Raw genomic sequence first — 17,049 nt, 5'->3', positions numbered from 1 at the left:
ATAAGACCATCATTCTTAAGCCACTGTGCTTTGGCTTTTCTGTAACCATTCCTAGCTCATATAACCAGTGTAGTTGAGCATCTTTTTCTGATGTTTATTTTCTTTTACAGTTCCCCTTTTGTAATATGCCTGTTCATGTATTTTCCCCATTTTCCCACTGTACTATTTATTGTATTCATTTTGACTGTGGTCATTCTTCCTATATTCTGGGTATTAGTCCTTTATCTTTTATACATATTGTAAATATCATATTTCATCAATTCCAAGATGTGCATTTTTTCACATTTGAATATCTCTGAAATTGAGATGTCATATAAATTATGGTATTTCATATTGCAGTCAGCAGGGGGCAGAGTTGGCATTGCTGTTGCCATAACCTGAGGCATATTTGCCAAGAAGCCAATGAGGCTCAAAGTTCAGATTGTAGGGGTGTCTGGCTGGCTCAGTCAGTAGAGCATACAACTCTTGATCCCAGGGTCCTGAGTTCAAGCTGAACATTGAGCATGGAGCCTAGTTAAAAAAAAAAAAAAAAAAAAAAGTTCAGACTCTAACTAGCTTGGATCTCTACCAACACCATGGGAGGGGCACTAGCAGTGTCATGTGGTTCTGTAACTTTATAGTAGTAAAATATTTTAACCTCAATCTGTTAAGGTCATGTATCTTTCTATTACAACTTCCTCTATGTCAGGTGATGTGAGAGTGGTCACGGGCATTTTTTTTTTTTAAGCCTATTAAGTGAAATTGGAGTTGAGGAACATTTAGTTTTGATGTGATGTGGTTTCCAGACATTCTTGTGTATAGCTAAGTTGTAGTTAGTTGTCTCAGTATAGGAATGGCTTCCAGGAATACTCCTCCCCACCCTGTGCCAACCCAGCATCACCACACAAAGAAACAGCCAGAGGCCCTACCATGATACCAGTGCTTCCTATGACACCCAGCACCAGAAAGAAGTATGTGGGTAGTGGAGAAGAAACAAAATTTGAAACGGCCTTTTCTTTCTTATTGCAAGATGGCTGACACACCTCCAGACACTGAATCCACATCTTAGGTGGAAATAAAATAGGGGCAGTCCCAGCTTTATTGGTCCTTTTTGTTTGGTGAGTGACAGCTGTCTCAGGTATCTGTTATCAGACCTCTCCTTGTATCTTAATAGCCAGAGCTGAGAAACTCTCAAAAAGATTGAGGTGTAGAATGTGATGTCATGACTGGCTCAGACCAATAATAATATTCTACATGATAATATTGTATCACATTTGGCTATACAAAAATGGAATATGGATGGACAACCAACGGTGTCTGTCACAAACACCCTCCCCAAGTCTAGACCTAGGGAAACCTGCCTGCAGGACAGCCCAGATCTGCACAAGAGACACACTTATACAGGATCACTGTCTCACATACACAGGCCCTGAGAGTTTAGAATGAAGGAAGAAAGAGAACAAGGAAGAATGGCCTCCAAAGCCAACAGGACTCCCAGACTATCACAGCACTAGACCCATACCCACCAAAGTTAGAAAATGGTAGCAAATTCCCACCCCTCTGAGCAGTTAATCCAGGAAACAGTGTTCCCAGAGCCCAATATAATCCAGTCTCTGGTTTTGCCAAAGAAACAAGCTGAGCTTCAGAGGTAGCCAAAGGCAAGTCAATAGGCAAGGAAGAGAAAAGCTTCTTGGTTTCAAGATCACCATTTGGTCTACAGTGGTTGTCTGAAGTCCACAGCCTATGAAGTTAAATTTTATTGGGACATTTCCCCCACTAAGGGTGATTGTGTCCTGTGCATACTATAGCAGTAGGAAAAATCCACCTCTGTGTGCTTCCTCTTCCAGAGAATGGGGTGTGGGACATCTCCTTCTTTTTGAAAATTGTGGAAGTGTGCAGTAGGGAAAACTTCATCAGATCTTACTTAAAGGGCCCATCTTCCCCACATCATGTATGTTTGAAACATCTCAATTTCCTGTTCCCTTTTAGGTTCCATGGTCCTGATATCCAATTGCTGTATAAAGTGTGGGTTCTGTAAATGACACAACCTTGAGAAATATATCTGTCTATCAGTGTGTTGGCATCTTCCATGCTTTGCCCAAAGGCTGTGACCACAGCTTCTTGCACAGCCATTGCTTTGCCCCAAGAAACATGCCTCCCGAGGGCAGTTTCCCTGTTAGCCCCATGTTGGTTTCCCTCTCAACAGGTTCCTGAACAAAATCTGGTGACTCCAAGGCTTTTGCCTCATTTTAGAAATATTCTCCCATTCTTCTCTACTAACTCAAAGCTGGGTAATGAGCCCAGCAGGGAAAGGGGAGAAGACTTTATGTCCAGATTCCATCATAGGCAGGAGTAGTCAATGAAATATAAAAAAAAAGTTGTTGGGTGGTACTTCTAAAGCTATCTTGATGCCCTGATTTTCCTCCTTTGTGTTGCCCAAAAATGAATGTGATGACTGGAGCTCCAGTAGCTTTATTGGGACCATGAGAGAAATGCAAAGAGAGACCTTGGTCTGACATCCTTAAGACCAAAGCTACCAATTGTCTACTTTCAGATACTCATTGAGAGAAAATTAAATTTTCTTGGCTTATGCCAATGAAATTAATGTCTGTTACTACCAGCCAAAAGTAATTCCTTACTAACACATTTGCCTTATTTCTGCTTTTGAATTTTCCAGTATGTGAATAACTTGTTATTTTAATGTCAGCAAAAATATTTGTGTGTCACATCTTTCTTTGTAGAGGAGGGTTTGTTTCTGGTAATATATTTCTTTCCTTCATTCTCTAGTCATTTTGGAAAGCTTCAACTATGCTTTTAATATTTTTTTTAATTTAATGCTTATTTTTGAGAGAGAGAGAGAGAGAGAGAGAGAGAGAGAGAGAGAGAGAGAGAAGGAGCAGGGGAGGAGCAGAAAGAGAAAGAAACAGAGAATCTGAAGCAGGCTCTGCGCTGTCCAGGCTGTCAGCCAAAAGCCCAATGTGAGCTCAAACCCACAAACCATGAGATCATGACCCGGGCCAAAGTTGGATGTTCAACCAACTGAGCCATCCAGCTGCCCCGATATTTTAACATGCTTTAAAAATTAGTCCATTTTCCTCTCCTTCATTATGGCCTTTATGTATCATCTTTTTCTTTGCATTCCTTTTTTTTAAATGTTTATTTAGTTTGAGAGAGAGAAAGAGCAGGGGAGATACAGAGAGAGGGAGAGAGAAAGAATCCCAAGCAGCCTTTGAGCTGTTAGTGCAGAGCCCAATGTGGGGCTCAAACCCATGAACTGTAAGATCATGACCTGAGCCAAAATGAAGAGTTGGACAATTAATTGACTGAGCCACCCAGACCCCCCTTTTGCAATCCTTTTAAACAAATCCTAATCCCCCCTAGACAGATGAACCCCCTGACTTGGGTGGAGATGATATACTCCAAAACACAAAACAAACAAAACTAGGGGCATCTAGCTAGCTCAGTCAGTAGAGCATGTGATTCTTTAAAAAAAAGTTTTTTTTTTTAATGTGTATTTTTGAGAGCAAGAGAGAGAGAGAGAGCACAAGTTGGGAAGGGGCAGAGAGAGGGAGACACAGAACCTGAAGCAAGCTCCAAGCTCTGAGCTGTCAGCACAGAGCCCAATGCAGAGCTTGAACCCATGAACTCCAAGATCATGACCTGAGCCAAAGTCGGTCGCTTGACCAACTGAGCCACCCAGGCACCCTGAGCATGTGATTCTTAATCTCAAGGTCGTGAGTTCAAGCCCTACATTGTGTGTGGAGCCTACTTAAAATTAAAAAACAAACAAACAAACAAAAAAACCCCACAACTATATGCTCTCTTTCCTTGATAATCTAACCCCCTTTTTAGGAGCAGATTCTTAGATCAAAGTCAACAGCAGATACCCAGTTTTTGCCTACTGAAGTCCATGCAGTTAAAATCCAGGGGCAAGCCACGCTTGGATGCCTCAGTTGGTTTAGCCTCCGACCTTGGCTCAAGTCACGATCTCACAGTTCATGAGCTCGAGCCCAACATCGGGCCCTGAGCTGACAGTGCAGAGCCTGCTTCGAATCCTCTGTCCCCCTCTCTCTGCCCCTTCCATGCTCATGCTCTCTCAAAAAATAAACACTAAAAAAATAAATAAAAATAAAAAAATAAAATCCAGGGGCAAGACTATAGCCATCAACTGCAATGTGGGTTATCACAGCCTGCAGAGACCAAAGGCCCATGCTTACTAGAGAGTTTACAACCAGTTTAGGGAGAACCTCGTTGGAATATAAATTTGAAACAATTTTAATTCTTCCAGTTGTTGCTATGCAATGTGTCTGTTCAGTGCTATCCTTCCCCTTAACCACATCTCTGTCTTATTCCATAACTTAAAAAAAAATTTTTTTTAAATTTATTTTTGAGAGAGACAGAGTGTGAGTGGGGGAGGGGCAGAGAGAGAGGGAGACAGAATCTGAAACAGGCTCCAGGCTCCAAGCTGTGAGCACACAGCCCGATGCAGGGCTCCAATCCATGAACCGTGAGATCATGATCTGAGCTGAAGTCGGACATTTAACCGACTGAGCCACCCAGGCACCCCTCATTCCATAACTTTTAAGTCAATTCCAGTTGTGAAATTCAGTCGATCTCGTGTCTCTAAGACTCAGCTCTATTCATTTTAAACTTCACCTTCATATCCAGTTCAAAATTCTCCTCTGCTCCATTCTTTCTCCCTCTGTCCCCTCTTGCCAGGTTCGGCCAAGGTTCTGGCTGATACGAGTCTGTGGGAGGCATGCTCTGCTCACACATATCTCCCTCATTCCTCCGCCCTCTATTTCTCCTCTGATAGGGAAGGGAAACCAAGAGAAGGAGAAGTAGCCTCCATCCTGTCACTAACCTGACAAAGTGGCCATCCCTTCTTGTTGACTGATCAAAGTTGCTGACCAGCTCATTAACTATTGGCTTGATGACAGGGTGGTGGCTCCAACAGGCCCTGAAGATAAAGGACTCACTGTCAAGCCACTCCCAGAGCCACTGGCAGACTCTGGTCTCATTCCCCAGTTGCATGGGTGCCTGATAAGACTGTGGCTCCCCAGTTCTCAGTCCCAAACTATGCCAACAACTCATACTATACAGAAAAATTGGAATTCCAGGGGCTTAAGTAAGTGCCTCTGGGGCAGGTCCCAGTGATCTGCATGAAGGAAATAGCTCCTCCTTTCTCTCCCCGTGTGCTGCAGTCCTTTCTTCCTGATGTAGGCCCCAAATCTTTCTTCCTGCTCATGTTGATTTTATCCAGGAGATACATAAGGAGGGGCCTTGGGCATCCCCTGTGCCCTGGCCCTGGTGAAACATGGGAATATCACATGGCCAGAGTGTGTATGTGTCACCTAATGTCTGTGCTGAGGAAAGGCTGAGCGAAGGGGTCCAGATCCCTGACACTAAAGTGTAGTCAGAGAACAAATCAGAAGCAGGGTAAATAAATGCTAGAGACTACCAAATACTGATGGGCTGTCAAACTGGATTTACTTCCTTCCCTGGGAGGAATTGCTGAGCATTCGTACTGTGATTTTGAGCCATGTCGATGTCCCCCTGAGGCAAGGCCAATTTAGGCTTGTGGTTACCTGAGACTTGGATTTTGGTTGGAGGCTAGAGATAGCTGGAGCCACAGCCCACTCCCTCCCCACTGCTCCCTTCTATCTGCACATCTCTCCTTTTTGCCTCCTATGCAGGGAAACCCCACGACCCCATGAGTCTGATTCCATTGACTACTCCCCAAGGTGGACCTCTAGCTCATTCCTCTGTGTGTGAAGGAAACCCTCCTTCTCAAATCCAGGATGGAGATTATAAAGGTTGGGGTGTAGAAAGAGGAAATACAAAGGGGAAGGAGAATTTATCCTGGGTTTTGGAGTCCAGAGAGAGAAGGACGTGTAATGGGTGAGGAGAGCTGGAAAGTGGGGGGGGGGGGGGGGGGGGGGGGGGGGGGGCGAGGCCAGGTCCAAGCCTGGACCCCCCTCAGCTGGCAGTTAGAGTGTATGCATCCCAAGTGAGCAGGTGATGGGGCAGAAGCCAGTGGGGGCTGGGAGATAGAGATGGTATTTATTCTCCGAGAGATTTAGCAAAACCCACAGACATATGGGTTTTTTTTTTTAAGTTTATTTATTTAGAGAGTGAGTGTGTGTGTGTATGCACATGAGCGGGGGTGGGGCAGAGAGAAAGGGAGAGAGAATCCCAAGCAGACTCTGTGCTGTCAGTACAGAGCCTGACTCGGGGCTCAATCCCATGAATGGTGAGATCATGACCTGAGTTGAAATCAAAAGTCAGACACTTAACCAACTGAGCCACCCAAGGCTCCCCGAGACATAGGGTTTTAAACATGAGATGATAATCTGCACGTGTGTGCGGTGGTAGCTCACACACCAGCTTTGGATCAGAAGCGGCATGACATAGGGCTGGTAGGATTCCTGCCTGAGACCCACCAGGCAAAGGAGGACTACGTCTGTTGAACTGATACCTTCCCAGAAGAAAGGTGAAGAGACACAAACCACTGACAGTTTCTTCTTTCTCTGTCCACAGATCTTGTACATCAGAGTTTCCTGGCCTAACAGCATGGTCCCTCTGCCCCACAGCCCCGCCCCGCCTGCAAGTCCTCTGGCTCTCTCCCCAAGGAGCTCTCGGACCTGACCCATCTTCTGCACTGGCCTCCCACCCCAGGAGATGCGGGGGACCTTTTGGCCTCCACCAGTCCCCAGACTTCCACCTACCACCTGAGGGATCGTTCCCAGGCCAGCTACACCCTGGGAGGCTCCCTAGAGGCCATCCTTGTCGCCAGAGACCACCAGGGCAGGCCCAAGACCTGTGGTGGAGATCTGTTTCGGGCACAGCTGCTGGGTCCCCACCTGAAGGCAGGAGTCCCTGGGGACATCCAGGATCTGGAGAATGGCACCTACCTGTTGTCCTTCCCTCTGCTGTGGGCTGGGCAGGCCCAGGTGCGAGTGCAGCTGATCCACTCCAGCGAGGCAGTTAGGGTCCTGCGGGGAATCTGGAGAGACCAATGGGCCACAGTTGATTTCATGGGCTATTTCCGAGGACCCACAGGATATGAAGAAATTGTGACTTGCAATGTTAACCCCCTGCTAACTGGGAAGGAAGAGTCTACCTGTCACTACAAGGATGAAGATTCTGGTGAGCTCTGGTTCTGTGCTCGACCCCCAACCCTGCCCTGCAACTCACTGGTAGGGCATTCAAGTGGACATTACTGGAATGTGACCACACCACACGAGGAGGCCCTGCTGGCATGGTAAGAAACCCAGCATTATCTGAGATGTCTGCCCTAACCCTTGAACCCCAGTCCCTGTGATATTCTGCCTGAACAACTACCCTTGTTCATCTATTCCCTTCTATTAGATGTGTTTCCTACTGCGTGCCAGGTCTCATACTAAGTGCTGACTACTTCTGTGTAATGGTCAGCATACCTGCCCTCTACAAGTTTTCAATGAGGAGATTCCTGACTTTTGTTTGGGTTTGTTTGTTTGCTTATATTTTTGTTTGTTTGTTTGTTTTTTGGGGAGAGGGAGAGAGAGAGAATCTTAGGCTCCACACTCAGTGTGGATTCTGACACGGGGCTCAATCCCACGACCCTGGGATCATGACCTGAGCCAAAATCAAGAGTCAGACACTCAACTGACTGAGCCACCCAGGCGCCCCTATGGAGATCCATGACTTTGGAAAACACAGTGTGATGAGTGCCTAAGCGCAGTATACATTGAGTGGTTTGGGGACATGGAGAAAAGGCAACCCACCTGCCTGTGATGATCGGGCAGGTGACAATTTAGCTAAGGCTTGAAGGAGAAACATGGACCTCTGGCAGAAGAGAAGCATTGCAGGCATCTTTGCTCTTCTGACTGCCCCTGTAAGGAGAGACGTAGGGTAGAAATTACCAGCATATGTGGTCGGAGAGTATGGAGGGTGGATGTGACCCCCGAGTGAGAGGGGAGCAGAGCCTGCAGCCCGGAAGCTGAGAAAGGCTGAGAACTGTCCTCAGTCTCAGGGCGGGGGTGGGGGCAAGCCTCCCTGGGTGGACACAAGATGGGAGTCATGGAGGGGAGATGGGCAGACAGCCTACTGTCCCTGAGATCTGTGGCAGGGTGGGGGTTAGAGAGACCCAAGGGAGAAGGGAGGCATTTTTTAAGGTGGGAGACCTGCGCATCTGGTCTCCAGCAGGGAGAGTAGGGGATGGAGGTAAAAATGGGGTCCCAGAAGGTGGCAGGGTGGAGGCAGAGTAGGGGTGGAGGGACACCCCCACTGAGTGGGGAAGAGAAGAGCCAGAGGTGTTTACAGAGCAGGCTGGCTGCTGCTGCACCACCCCAAGGAGCACAGAAGTTCTCACTGGCTGCCATGAGGACTGGAGGAGGTGAGCCGAGCCGTAGACCCTGGCGGTGCTGAGGTGCCTGCTGGCCTCACCAGGTACCCATCTCTGGAGGCTCTCGGTAGTTCATGTCTGGGGAATTCCCACTAACATTTCCTTCCTGGCATGAGAATTTAGCACCAGGTAGCCTTGGTCTTTCCAGACCAATTCTTATGCTCCCTTTGGTCAGAAAAGGAGAATCACATATCCTTTTTGCATTGGTCGATTAAAAATACATCTAAGGTTATGGGGTGCCTGGATGGCTCAGTCAGTTAGGCATCCGACTCTGATTTCGGCTCAGGTCAGGGTCTCGCAGTCATGAGATCAAGCCCCATGTCAGGCTCCATGCTGAGCGTGGAGCCTGCTTGGGATTCTCTCTTTCTGCCCCTCCCCCACTTGCACTCTCTCTTGCTCTAGCTCTGTCTCTCAAAATAAATAAATAAACATTAAAAAATAAATCTAAGGGTAAAAACAGGAGCCATATCAGGATGTCACTTGGGGTACATCCCAGAAGTCTCTGGAGTGAGAGTACATGGGTTCTGATCCTGGCTCCACCTGCTCGACTTGCCAGCTTCTATCCATGTGATCTCTGACAAGTCACTTAACCTGTCTGAACCTCTGTTCTCTCATTCATAGAGGGGGATAATAATAGTACTTCCCTCATAGACTTGGGGTGAAGAGCAAATATATTTAATGTGTATAAAGTGCTTAGAACAGGGACAGCATATCCCAGCTCTCTTGGCTGTTACAATCTTGGCCCAAGTGTTTTGCTGCTGTCGAGTGGCCCCTGCTCTGTCAGACATGGTCCAAAGTCGTAGAGGTCCTGGGGATGGGAGAGCAGGGCAGACGTGGCCCCATCCTGTGGGAGCTAACAGTGTATTGATAGAAGTTTGGTGTTAAACAGATAACCACACATGTGAGGAATGTATAACGGACATGAATTTGCAGCCCCAAGGTCAGGTGTTTTCTGTATATCAACTTTAATCCCATCTGAGGACCTCTGCAGCCAGGCTGGTGGGAAGAGCTCCCTTCACCGAGGGTCCTGCAAAGATACTGACACCTTGGCCATCTGGGATCCTCCCGTAGTCCTCCCCAAAGTGCCCGCTGTTCAAGCTTGTGTAATCTTGGGCTCTGCTGGGAGGGCAGGCGTCTTCCACCTGGGTCGAGAGTCCTTAAGATCATCCTTTACCTGCTTCTTGAAGCTGTCACCTCTAGGGGGCACTAGGGCCCTGACAGTCTCAGGGCAGGCCATACTCCTGCATTTTTCTAGCTTGTAGGGATATTCTCATCCCTTCTCCCTTCCAGAAGCAAGTTCCCCTCTCCTCCTCAGACACAGCCCCTTCAGTAAGTCCATTCCTTCATTCAGCAAATGCATGCTGACCACACTCTACATGCATGGCCCTGCTGGAACTGGGAATGCAGCAGTGAAGATACAGCAAGGACCTTGCCTTGGTAAAGCTTATTTACAACAGGAGAGAAGATGATAAACAATAAACATAACAATAAGTAAATAGTATAGAATGCTAGAGGAGATGGGGCACCTGGGTGGCTCAGATGGTTAGACGTCCGACTCATGATTTCAGCTCAGGTCACGATCTCAAGGTTTGTGGGTTCGAGGCCCACGTCGGGCTCTGATGCTGACAGCTCAGGGCCTCCTTGGGATTCTCTCTCTCTCCTTCTCCCTCTCTTTCCCTCCCTCACTTTCCCTCCCTCTCTCCCCCTCTCTCCCAAAAATAAATAAATAAACTTTTAAAAATTAAAAAAAAAAAGAACGCTAGAAGGAGATTCGTGCTAGGGGAAATTGAAAACATACACGAGGTAAGGATTAGAAGTCCGATGGGGGCAGGTTGCGGTGTTAAATAGGGGGTCAGGATAGACCTCATTAAGAATTTGGCATTCCAAGCTCCATGCTGAGTGTGGAGCCTGCTTGGAATTCTCTCTCCCCCTTTCCCTCTTGCCCCTCCCCCACTCGTGTGCATTCACTCTCGTGCTCTCTCGCTCTCTTTTTCTCTCTCAAAAGAAATAAACTTACAAAAAAAGAAGAAGAAGAAGAAGCTGACATTCATGCAAAGACTTAAAGGGAATGAGAGAGTTGGCCCAGGATGTACCGGAGATGAGAGGGTTCCAGGCAGAGGAAATGCCATAGTGTGCCTGGAACAGCAAAGGAAGCCAAATAGCTGGGATGGGGTGAGGGACGGAGAGGTGGGCAGGTGAAGACCAGCGGTGTTAAGCAAAGGATGCAGCATGACAGGAAGGGCTCTGTGAGTACACTGATTTTTTGCTGTAAGTGTAAAGGGAGTCATTGCAGGATTTTGAGCAGAAGATGGACACGATATGATTCATATCATTTACAGGGTCTCAGACCGTTGCATTGAGAATGGACTGCAGGTTAAGGGAAAATCAGGGAGACTGAAAGGTAGGAGGCCTCTGCTTCAGGTTGCAGTAGTAGAGGTGTCCACAGTGATTCATTTCTGGGTATATCCTGAAGGCAGTGCCCATAAAATGTCCTGAGAGAACACGGAATGTGCTAAAAAGCGAGAACTCACATGTGGCTGTGGGGCTTGGGGCCCGCTTCCCTGGAAGGACAGTTGCAGTTGGGGGGAAGGGTGGGGGTAGAGATCAGGAGTTTGGTCACATGCATTAGACACCAAGTGGAGATGTTGAGCACATGGCTAGACTCACAAACCTGGAATCTGGCAGAGAAGTCTAGGCTGGAGATCTTGGCCAAGTGAGACCACCAAGGGAGGGAGTGTGATCCGGATAGAGGAGTGAAGGCTGAGCCTGGAGCATGGGAAGAAGGGGGCTCACACAAGGGGCTACCAGGGGAGCCCTGGTAGGGGAGTCCTGGCAACCAGGAGAAGAGCGAGTCCCAGGGATCAGGGAACAACTGCTGGTCTAATCGTGATTGGGGAGAATCCAGCAGGAGTGGGCCCAGTAGGACCAAGAAGAGAGTTAGCACTTCTTACAAAAGGCTCCAAGCCCCTTCCTGTATAAATCATGTTTATAATTCCCTGTATTTTTGTGATGCTTTGATGCCTTGGGGCCATGTGGACCCAGGGAGGGCCAACCCCTCCCAGGGTTAGCTAGCTCTTAGAGAGGCCTTGAGCATACCACCCAATTTTAGTGCACCCCACCACCCTGCCTCCCTCTATCAGGCTCCTACAGTCTGGGCCAATGTCCTGGGCCTGAAATCACCCCAGAGCAAGTTACTGACAACCAGAATCTGCCTCTACAGCCCAGAGCCCACTGAAATCATTCAAATGCTCCAATCCCAAGCCTCCTCAGCTGCTTACCCTTCCTTGCCTATTCCTTCCTGTGAAAATCACTACAAAGGTTTGTGCCCTCTGTTTGCTCTTACTCCCTCTGCCCCCAACTGACCCTGGTGCATCCCCCTGTGGCCCCATGTGGTGCACTGTGCCCCTGCCTCTCAGGGACTCTGAGTAACCCCCTGTCTTTCTCATGGCCATCATCTCCTGATGTGTTGGCCTCCCCAAAAAGCCTGGGTACATAAAAAAAATTTTTTTTTAATGTTTATTCATTTTTGAGAGACACAGAGTGAATGGGGGAAGGGCAGAGAGAGAGGGAGACACAGAACCTAAAGCAGGATCCAGGCTCTGAGCTGTTAGCACAGAGCCCGACATGAGGCTTGAACTCACAAACCATGAGATCATGGCCTAAGCCGGACGCTTAACCAACTGGGCCACCCAGGCGCCGCATGCCTGGGTACATTTTAAAACAGCTCTGCTTCCTGCACTGATGGGATCCCCGAGGCAAAGAACCTGGATCCCTGAACTCCAGCTTGCAATCCCTCTCCTGACCCCAAGCCTTCAGTATCTCCCAGGAGCCCTGACACTAGACAGATGCCCTTGATTTTGAGAACTTCCTTTCCTCCAAGAACCCCAGTCTCACCTCAGCCCAGGGTGCCTTCCCATCACGCATTTCCATTAAGGGCTTCCCTCTTGCAAATTGGTTTCTCTTCAGAAACGTGACAGACAAGGTCCTCCCTCAGGGTATTTCTCCAATCTGGGTGGCCAAGGAGAGCAACAAGAGTCTGGGTAAGTGACACTGGGGCTTGCAGAAAAGGCAGCACGTGTTCCATGCCTGTGGCTTTAGACTCTTCTGTACCCACGGATTGTTCTGCTCACAAATAATTGTTTACAGTTCTGTCCCCTCGACAACCATGCCACCCTGGGATCCCAGGCCCAAAGCCCTCTGGCTTCTACCACCAAGATGTGTGGCACTCACTGTCCTGCTCCGGACGCTCCTTCTCCACTGTTGACAGCATCCTGGGCTGCCTGGCTGGTCACGTCGTCCACATGATGGGGGACTCCACACTTCGGCAGTGGTGGGAGTACCTGCGCGACACTGTGCCCTGTGAGTGGCCGTGAGGGGAGAGGGCAGGGCTCCTAAGGCAAAAAGAGAAGATCCAGGGCTTTGAGAAGGCAGAAAACATTTCAGGAGAGTGCTGTGGAAGGACCAGATACTGGGTTTGGGGCAGAGGCAGGGATGGGGAACAGGTTGCCCAGATTGCGCATAATGCCAACAATTAGGTGGATGATCAGAGGCTCTAACAGTAGGGTGGATGTGTTTGAAGAACGTTGAATAGATAACCTTACCTGGAAGTGAGGATTTGCCAAGGGATATTGCAGGAATAGAGTTGGAATTTAAGAAAAGTGCTGTAGGGAAATCAGGGGTTTCTCTTGTGACTTTGGGAAGACACTGAATGTTTTCATTTTGTTTGACTGAATGGTTGAAAAAGCACATTACAAAAACCAGTTATAAGACACTGGTAGGTCAGCATGCAGGCTGGTGAGAGACTAAATTGGGGTCAGCAGTAAAGGAAGCATTATACTGGGGGAATTGACAGCTTGTTGACTGATTGCTTCTAGAAAGAAGGGAGATGACCAGGTAACTACAGATAACAGAAAACAGACTCAAAATGGAAATCACTGGGGTGCCTGACTGCGTGTGGGAGCAAGGGACAGCGGTGGTAGAAGATGGTGTACTTATTTTATATTCTTCATATCGGGTTGTGTGGGCAGGTCTTCTGGGGAGTCTGTGCGTGAGGCATTTGAACACAGGGGACTGGAAGTGAATTGAGATGTCCAAGCTTCAGACAGAGTTTCATATTTATTTATTCCCTGGAGGATAAAAGTTAAAAGAGGTGAGAGCATCATGAAGGGTGAGTAGCATCTGAGCCTCCAACTTTTGTGGCACAGATTCCACAATATAATGTAACATGGGTTAAGGAATATGCTTTATCAGGGAGCGGGGGCAATGTGAGGGCCAAGGAAAGAAGGAACGTCAGCACTGAGCTGCCTCCCCTACCTGTCTCCTATGATCCTAAAGAGAAGTGTGCAGGGTGGGTCTGTGCTCTCCTGGAAGAGAACCCCCTCAGGCTCTCCCTTGTCACCTACAAGTGTGAGAGCAGCCATGTTGGGCTTCCTGGCACCAGAGGGATGTGGGCCGCCATTTGTTTACAGAAGTTCTAAAAGTACCAGCTGCCCCCACCTAGAGATCTTGAGGTCTGGGCTGTTGTGTACGCTCCTGCTTGAGGTATCAAAGCCCTCTGCCTCCCAGGAGGGTTAGTCTCGGTGCAGCCCCTTCCTTCAGGGAAAAAGAGAGCTCCAGTTCTAATTTGGTGTTTAGGCAATCTGAGGTGACCTCCCAGGGTCACTGCCCGTGGCAGTGGAGTAGGTGACTTTCCTACACAGAGGTGTATCTAGAGATGAATAGAAGTTCATGACAGAATGTTGGGAAAACCAGATCCTCTGCTAGCTGATTTGCCACCTTTCTGTGAAATAGAAAAAGGTGCCCCCCTGTGCCCACAGAGCCCTGAAGCACAAGGTAGGGCAAGCAGGCAGAGACATCGTGCAAAGGAGGGGCCTTTTATTGCAGATGTGTCTAGCTCTCTATCAGGGCATACAGTTGAGTGACCAGACCTGATTCCAGAAACTTCTGGCTCCCTCGGTTGGCCACCATTGTGCAAAGACACACTGGACAGCCTTCACTCTCTAGCCTGGGGCAAGTCTGCATCCAGGGGTGGCCAGAGGGGGCCAATGGATCAATCCAAGTTGAATCCTTTCTGCTAAGAAAGGAAGGAGCATCCAAAGGAACATCAATGAGACAAAATGCCCCAGGGGCTAGGGAGGCTGAGGACTGAGAATAGGTTTGGGGGCTTGGTAACTACTGGCGATATCACAGATTAGGGAGAACATAACCAGGTGCCTGGGCCAGAGGATGCTTGTGTCCTAAGGGGAAACTGATGCTAGATCTTCTATGTAATTAAACGAGAAGTACAGTCCCATATTAGCCTCTAAGCTTCCTCTTGTCCTCCCCACAGCCCTGAAGCCTATGGATCTACACACCACATATCAGACGGGGCCCCTGATGGTGGTGGAGACCGCTCGGGGCATAGTGCTGCACTGGCGGGCCCACAGCTGGCCCCTGCGCTCCCTGCACACACCAGTGGCCTCCCTGCACTCTGTGGTCCGGGAACTGGGGGGCCTGGCCGGGGGCCCCCACACAGTGGTGGTGCTGGGCCTGGGCGCCCACTTCACCACCTTTCCCCCATCTGTCTTTGTGCAACGACTCGCAGGGATCAGGGCAGCCGTAGCTGCACTGCTGGCCCACGAGCCCCGCACTCTCGTGGTCATCAAGCTGGCCAATACCGGCTACAAATCTGTGTATGGCAGTGACTGGTTCACCCTCCAGGTGAACCGGCTTCTCCGAGCCGCCTTTGCTGACCTCCGTGTGGCCTTTGTGGACGCCTGGGATATGACCTCCAGTCTGGCTCTGCCCGACAGGATCCACCCAGGGCGGCTTATTGTCCGCAATGAGGTCAACTTCCTCCTGTCCTTCATTTGCCCCATTTGAGTGCTTCTGCAGGTCCTGGGCTGTGTGGATGGAGGCGCTGGTGTGAGGATCAAGCCTGGAAACCCTTCCCCTCAGCTGTCTGTACCTCTTCTCTTAACTTTTTGTTTGTTTGTTTGTTTGTTTGTTTGTTTGTTTGTTTTGGATGAGGGAAAAAAAGATTTTTTATTGTATTTTAATTCAAACTTATTGGGTTCCTGGTGAGTTTTAAATTTAAAATACTTTATTAGCCAGTTCTCAGCGTTGGTTCTATGAATTGTTCATCTCATTTAACTATTTTTCTCCTAGTTCTTTAGTGTTTTGGGTTTTTTTTTATAATTTAACTTTATTTTTTATTTTTAAAAATTTACATCCAAATTAGTTAGCATTTAGTGCAACAATGATTTCAGGAGTAGATTCCTTAGTGCCCCTTACCCATTTAGCCCATCCCCCCTCCCACAACCCCTCCAGTAACCCTCTGTTTGTTCTCCATATTAATGAGTCTCTTCTGTTTTGTCCCCCTCCCTGTTTTTATATTATTTTTATTTCCCTTCCCTTATGTTCATCTGTTTTGTCTCTTAAAGTCCTCATATGAGTGAAGTCATATGATTTTTGTCTTTCTCTGATTGACTAATTTCACTTAGCATAATACCCTCCAGTTCTATCCACGTAGTTGCAGATGGCAAGATTTCATTCTTTTTGATTGCCGAGTAATACTCCATTGTGTATATAGACCACATCTTCTTTATCCATTCATCTGTCAATGGACATTTGGGGTCTTTCCATCCTTTGGCTATTGTCGATAGTGCTGCTATAAACATGGGGGTGCATGTGTCCCTTCGGAACAACACACCAGTATCCTTTAGATAAATGCCTAGTAGTGCAATTGCTGGGTCGTGGGGTAGTTCTATTTTTAGTTTTTTGAGGAACCTCCATACTGTTTTCCAGAGTGGCTGCACCAGCTTGCATTCCCACCAACAATGCAAAAGAGATCCTCTTTCTCCGCATCCTCGCCAACATCTGTTGTTGCCTGAGTTGTTAATGTGAGCCATTCTGACAGGTGTAAGGTGGTATCTCATTGTGGTTTTGATTTGTATTTCCCTGATGATGAGTGACGTGGAGCATTTTTACATGTGTCGGTTGTCCATTTGGATGTCTTCTTTGGAGAAGTGTCTATTCATGTCTTTTGCCCGTTTCTTCACTGGATTATTTGTTCTTTGGGTGTTGAGTTTGATAAGTTCTTTGTAGATTTTAGATACTAACCCTTTATCTGATATGTCATTTGCAAATATCTTCTCCCATTCTGTCGGTTGCCTTTTAGTTTTGCTGATTGTTTCCTTCGCTGTGCAGAAGCTGTTTATTTTGATGAGGTCCTAGTAGTTCATTTTTGCTTTTGTTTCCCTTGCCTCCGGAGATGTGTTGAGTAAGAAATTGCTGCAGGCGAGATCAAAGAGGTTTTTGCCTGCTTTCTCCTCAAGGATATTGATGGCTTCCTGTCTTACATTGAGGTCTTTCATCCATTTTGAGTTTATTTTTGTGTCTGGTGTAAGAAAGTGGTCCAGGTTCATTCTTCTGCATGTCGCTGTCCAGTTTTCCCAGGACCACTTGCTGAAGAGACTGTCTTTATTCCATTGGATATTCTTTCCTGCTTTGTCAAAGATTAGTTGCCCCTATGTTTGTGGGTCCATTTCTGGGTTCTCTATTCTATTCCATTGATCTGAGTGTCTGTTCTTGTGCCAGTACCATACTGTCTTGATGATTACAGCTTTGTAGTGTAGCTTGAAGTCTGGGATTGTGATGCCTCCTGCTTTGGTTTTCTTTTTCAAGATTGCTTTGGCTATTTGGGG

At 47.8% G+C, this 17,049-nt stretch overlaps 1 protein-coding gene across 1 annotated transcript in view; it reads left to right on the top strand.

The window, feature by feature from the left end:
• LOC122471997 (NXPE family member 3-like) overlaps window positions 1-15,456 on the top strand; it is a 29,710-nt gene extending 14,254 nt beyond the window's left edge. Inside the window, 5 exon segments of the mRNA XM_043561278.1 lie at window positions 6,520-6,562; window positions 6,565-7,243; window positions 12,332-12,405; window positions 12,512-12,724; window positions 14,694-15,456. Of these exon segments, the coding sequence (XP_043417213.1) occupies window positions 6,520-6,562; window positions 6,565-7,243; window positions 12,332-12,405; window positions 12,512-12,724; window positions 14,694-15,226 (1,542 nt within the window). The 3' untranslated portion in view covers window positions 15,227-15,456.
• The last annotated feature ends 1,593 nt before the right edge of the window (window positions 15,457-17,049 follow it).

The sequence above is a fragment of the Prionailurus bengalensis genome, chromosome E3 (genome assembly GCF_016509475.1).
Source record: "Prionailurus bengalensis isolate Pbe53 chromosome E3, Fcat_Pben_1.1_paternal_pri, whole genome shotgun sequence".
NCBI lineage: Eukaryota > Metazoa > Chordata > Mammalia > Carnivora > Felidae > Prionailurus > Prionailurus bengalensis.
Note: the sequence above shows the minus strand (reverse complement) of the source record. Positions and strands in the feature narration are given on the sequence as shown.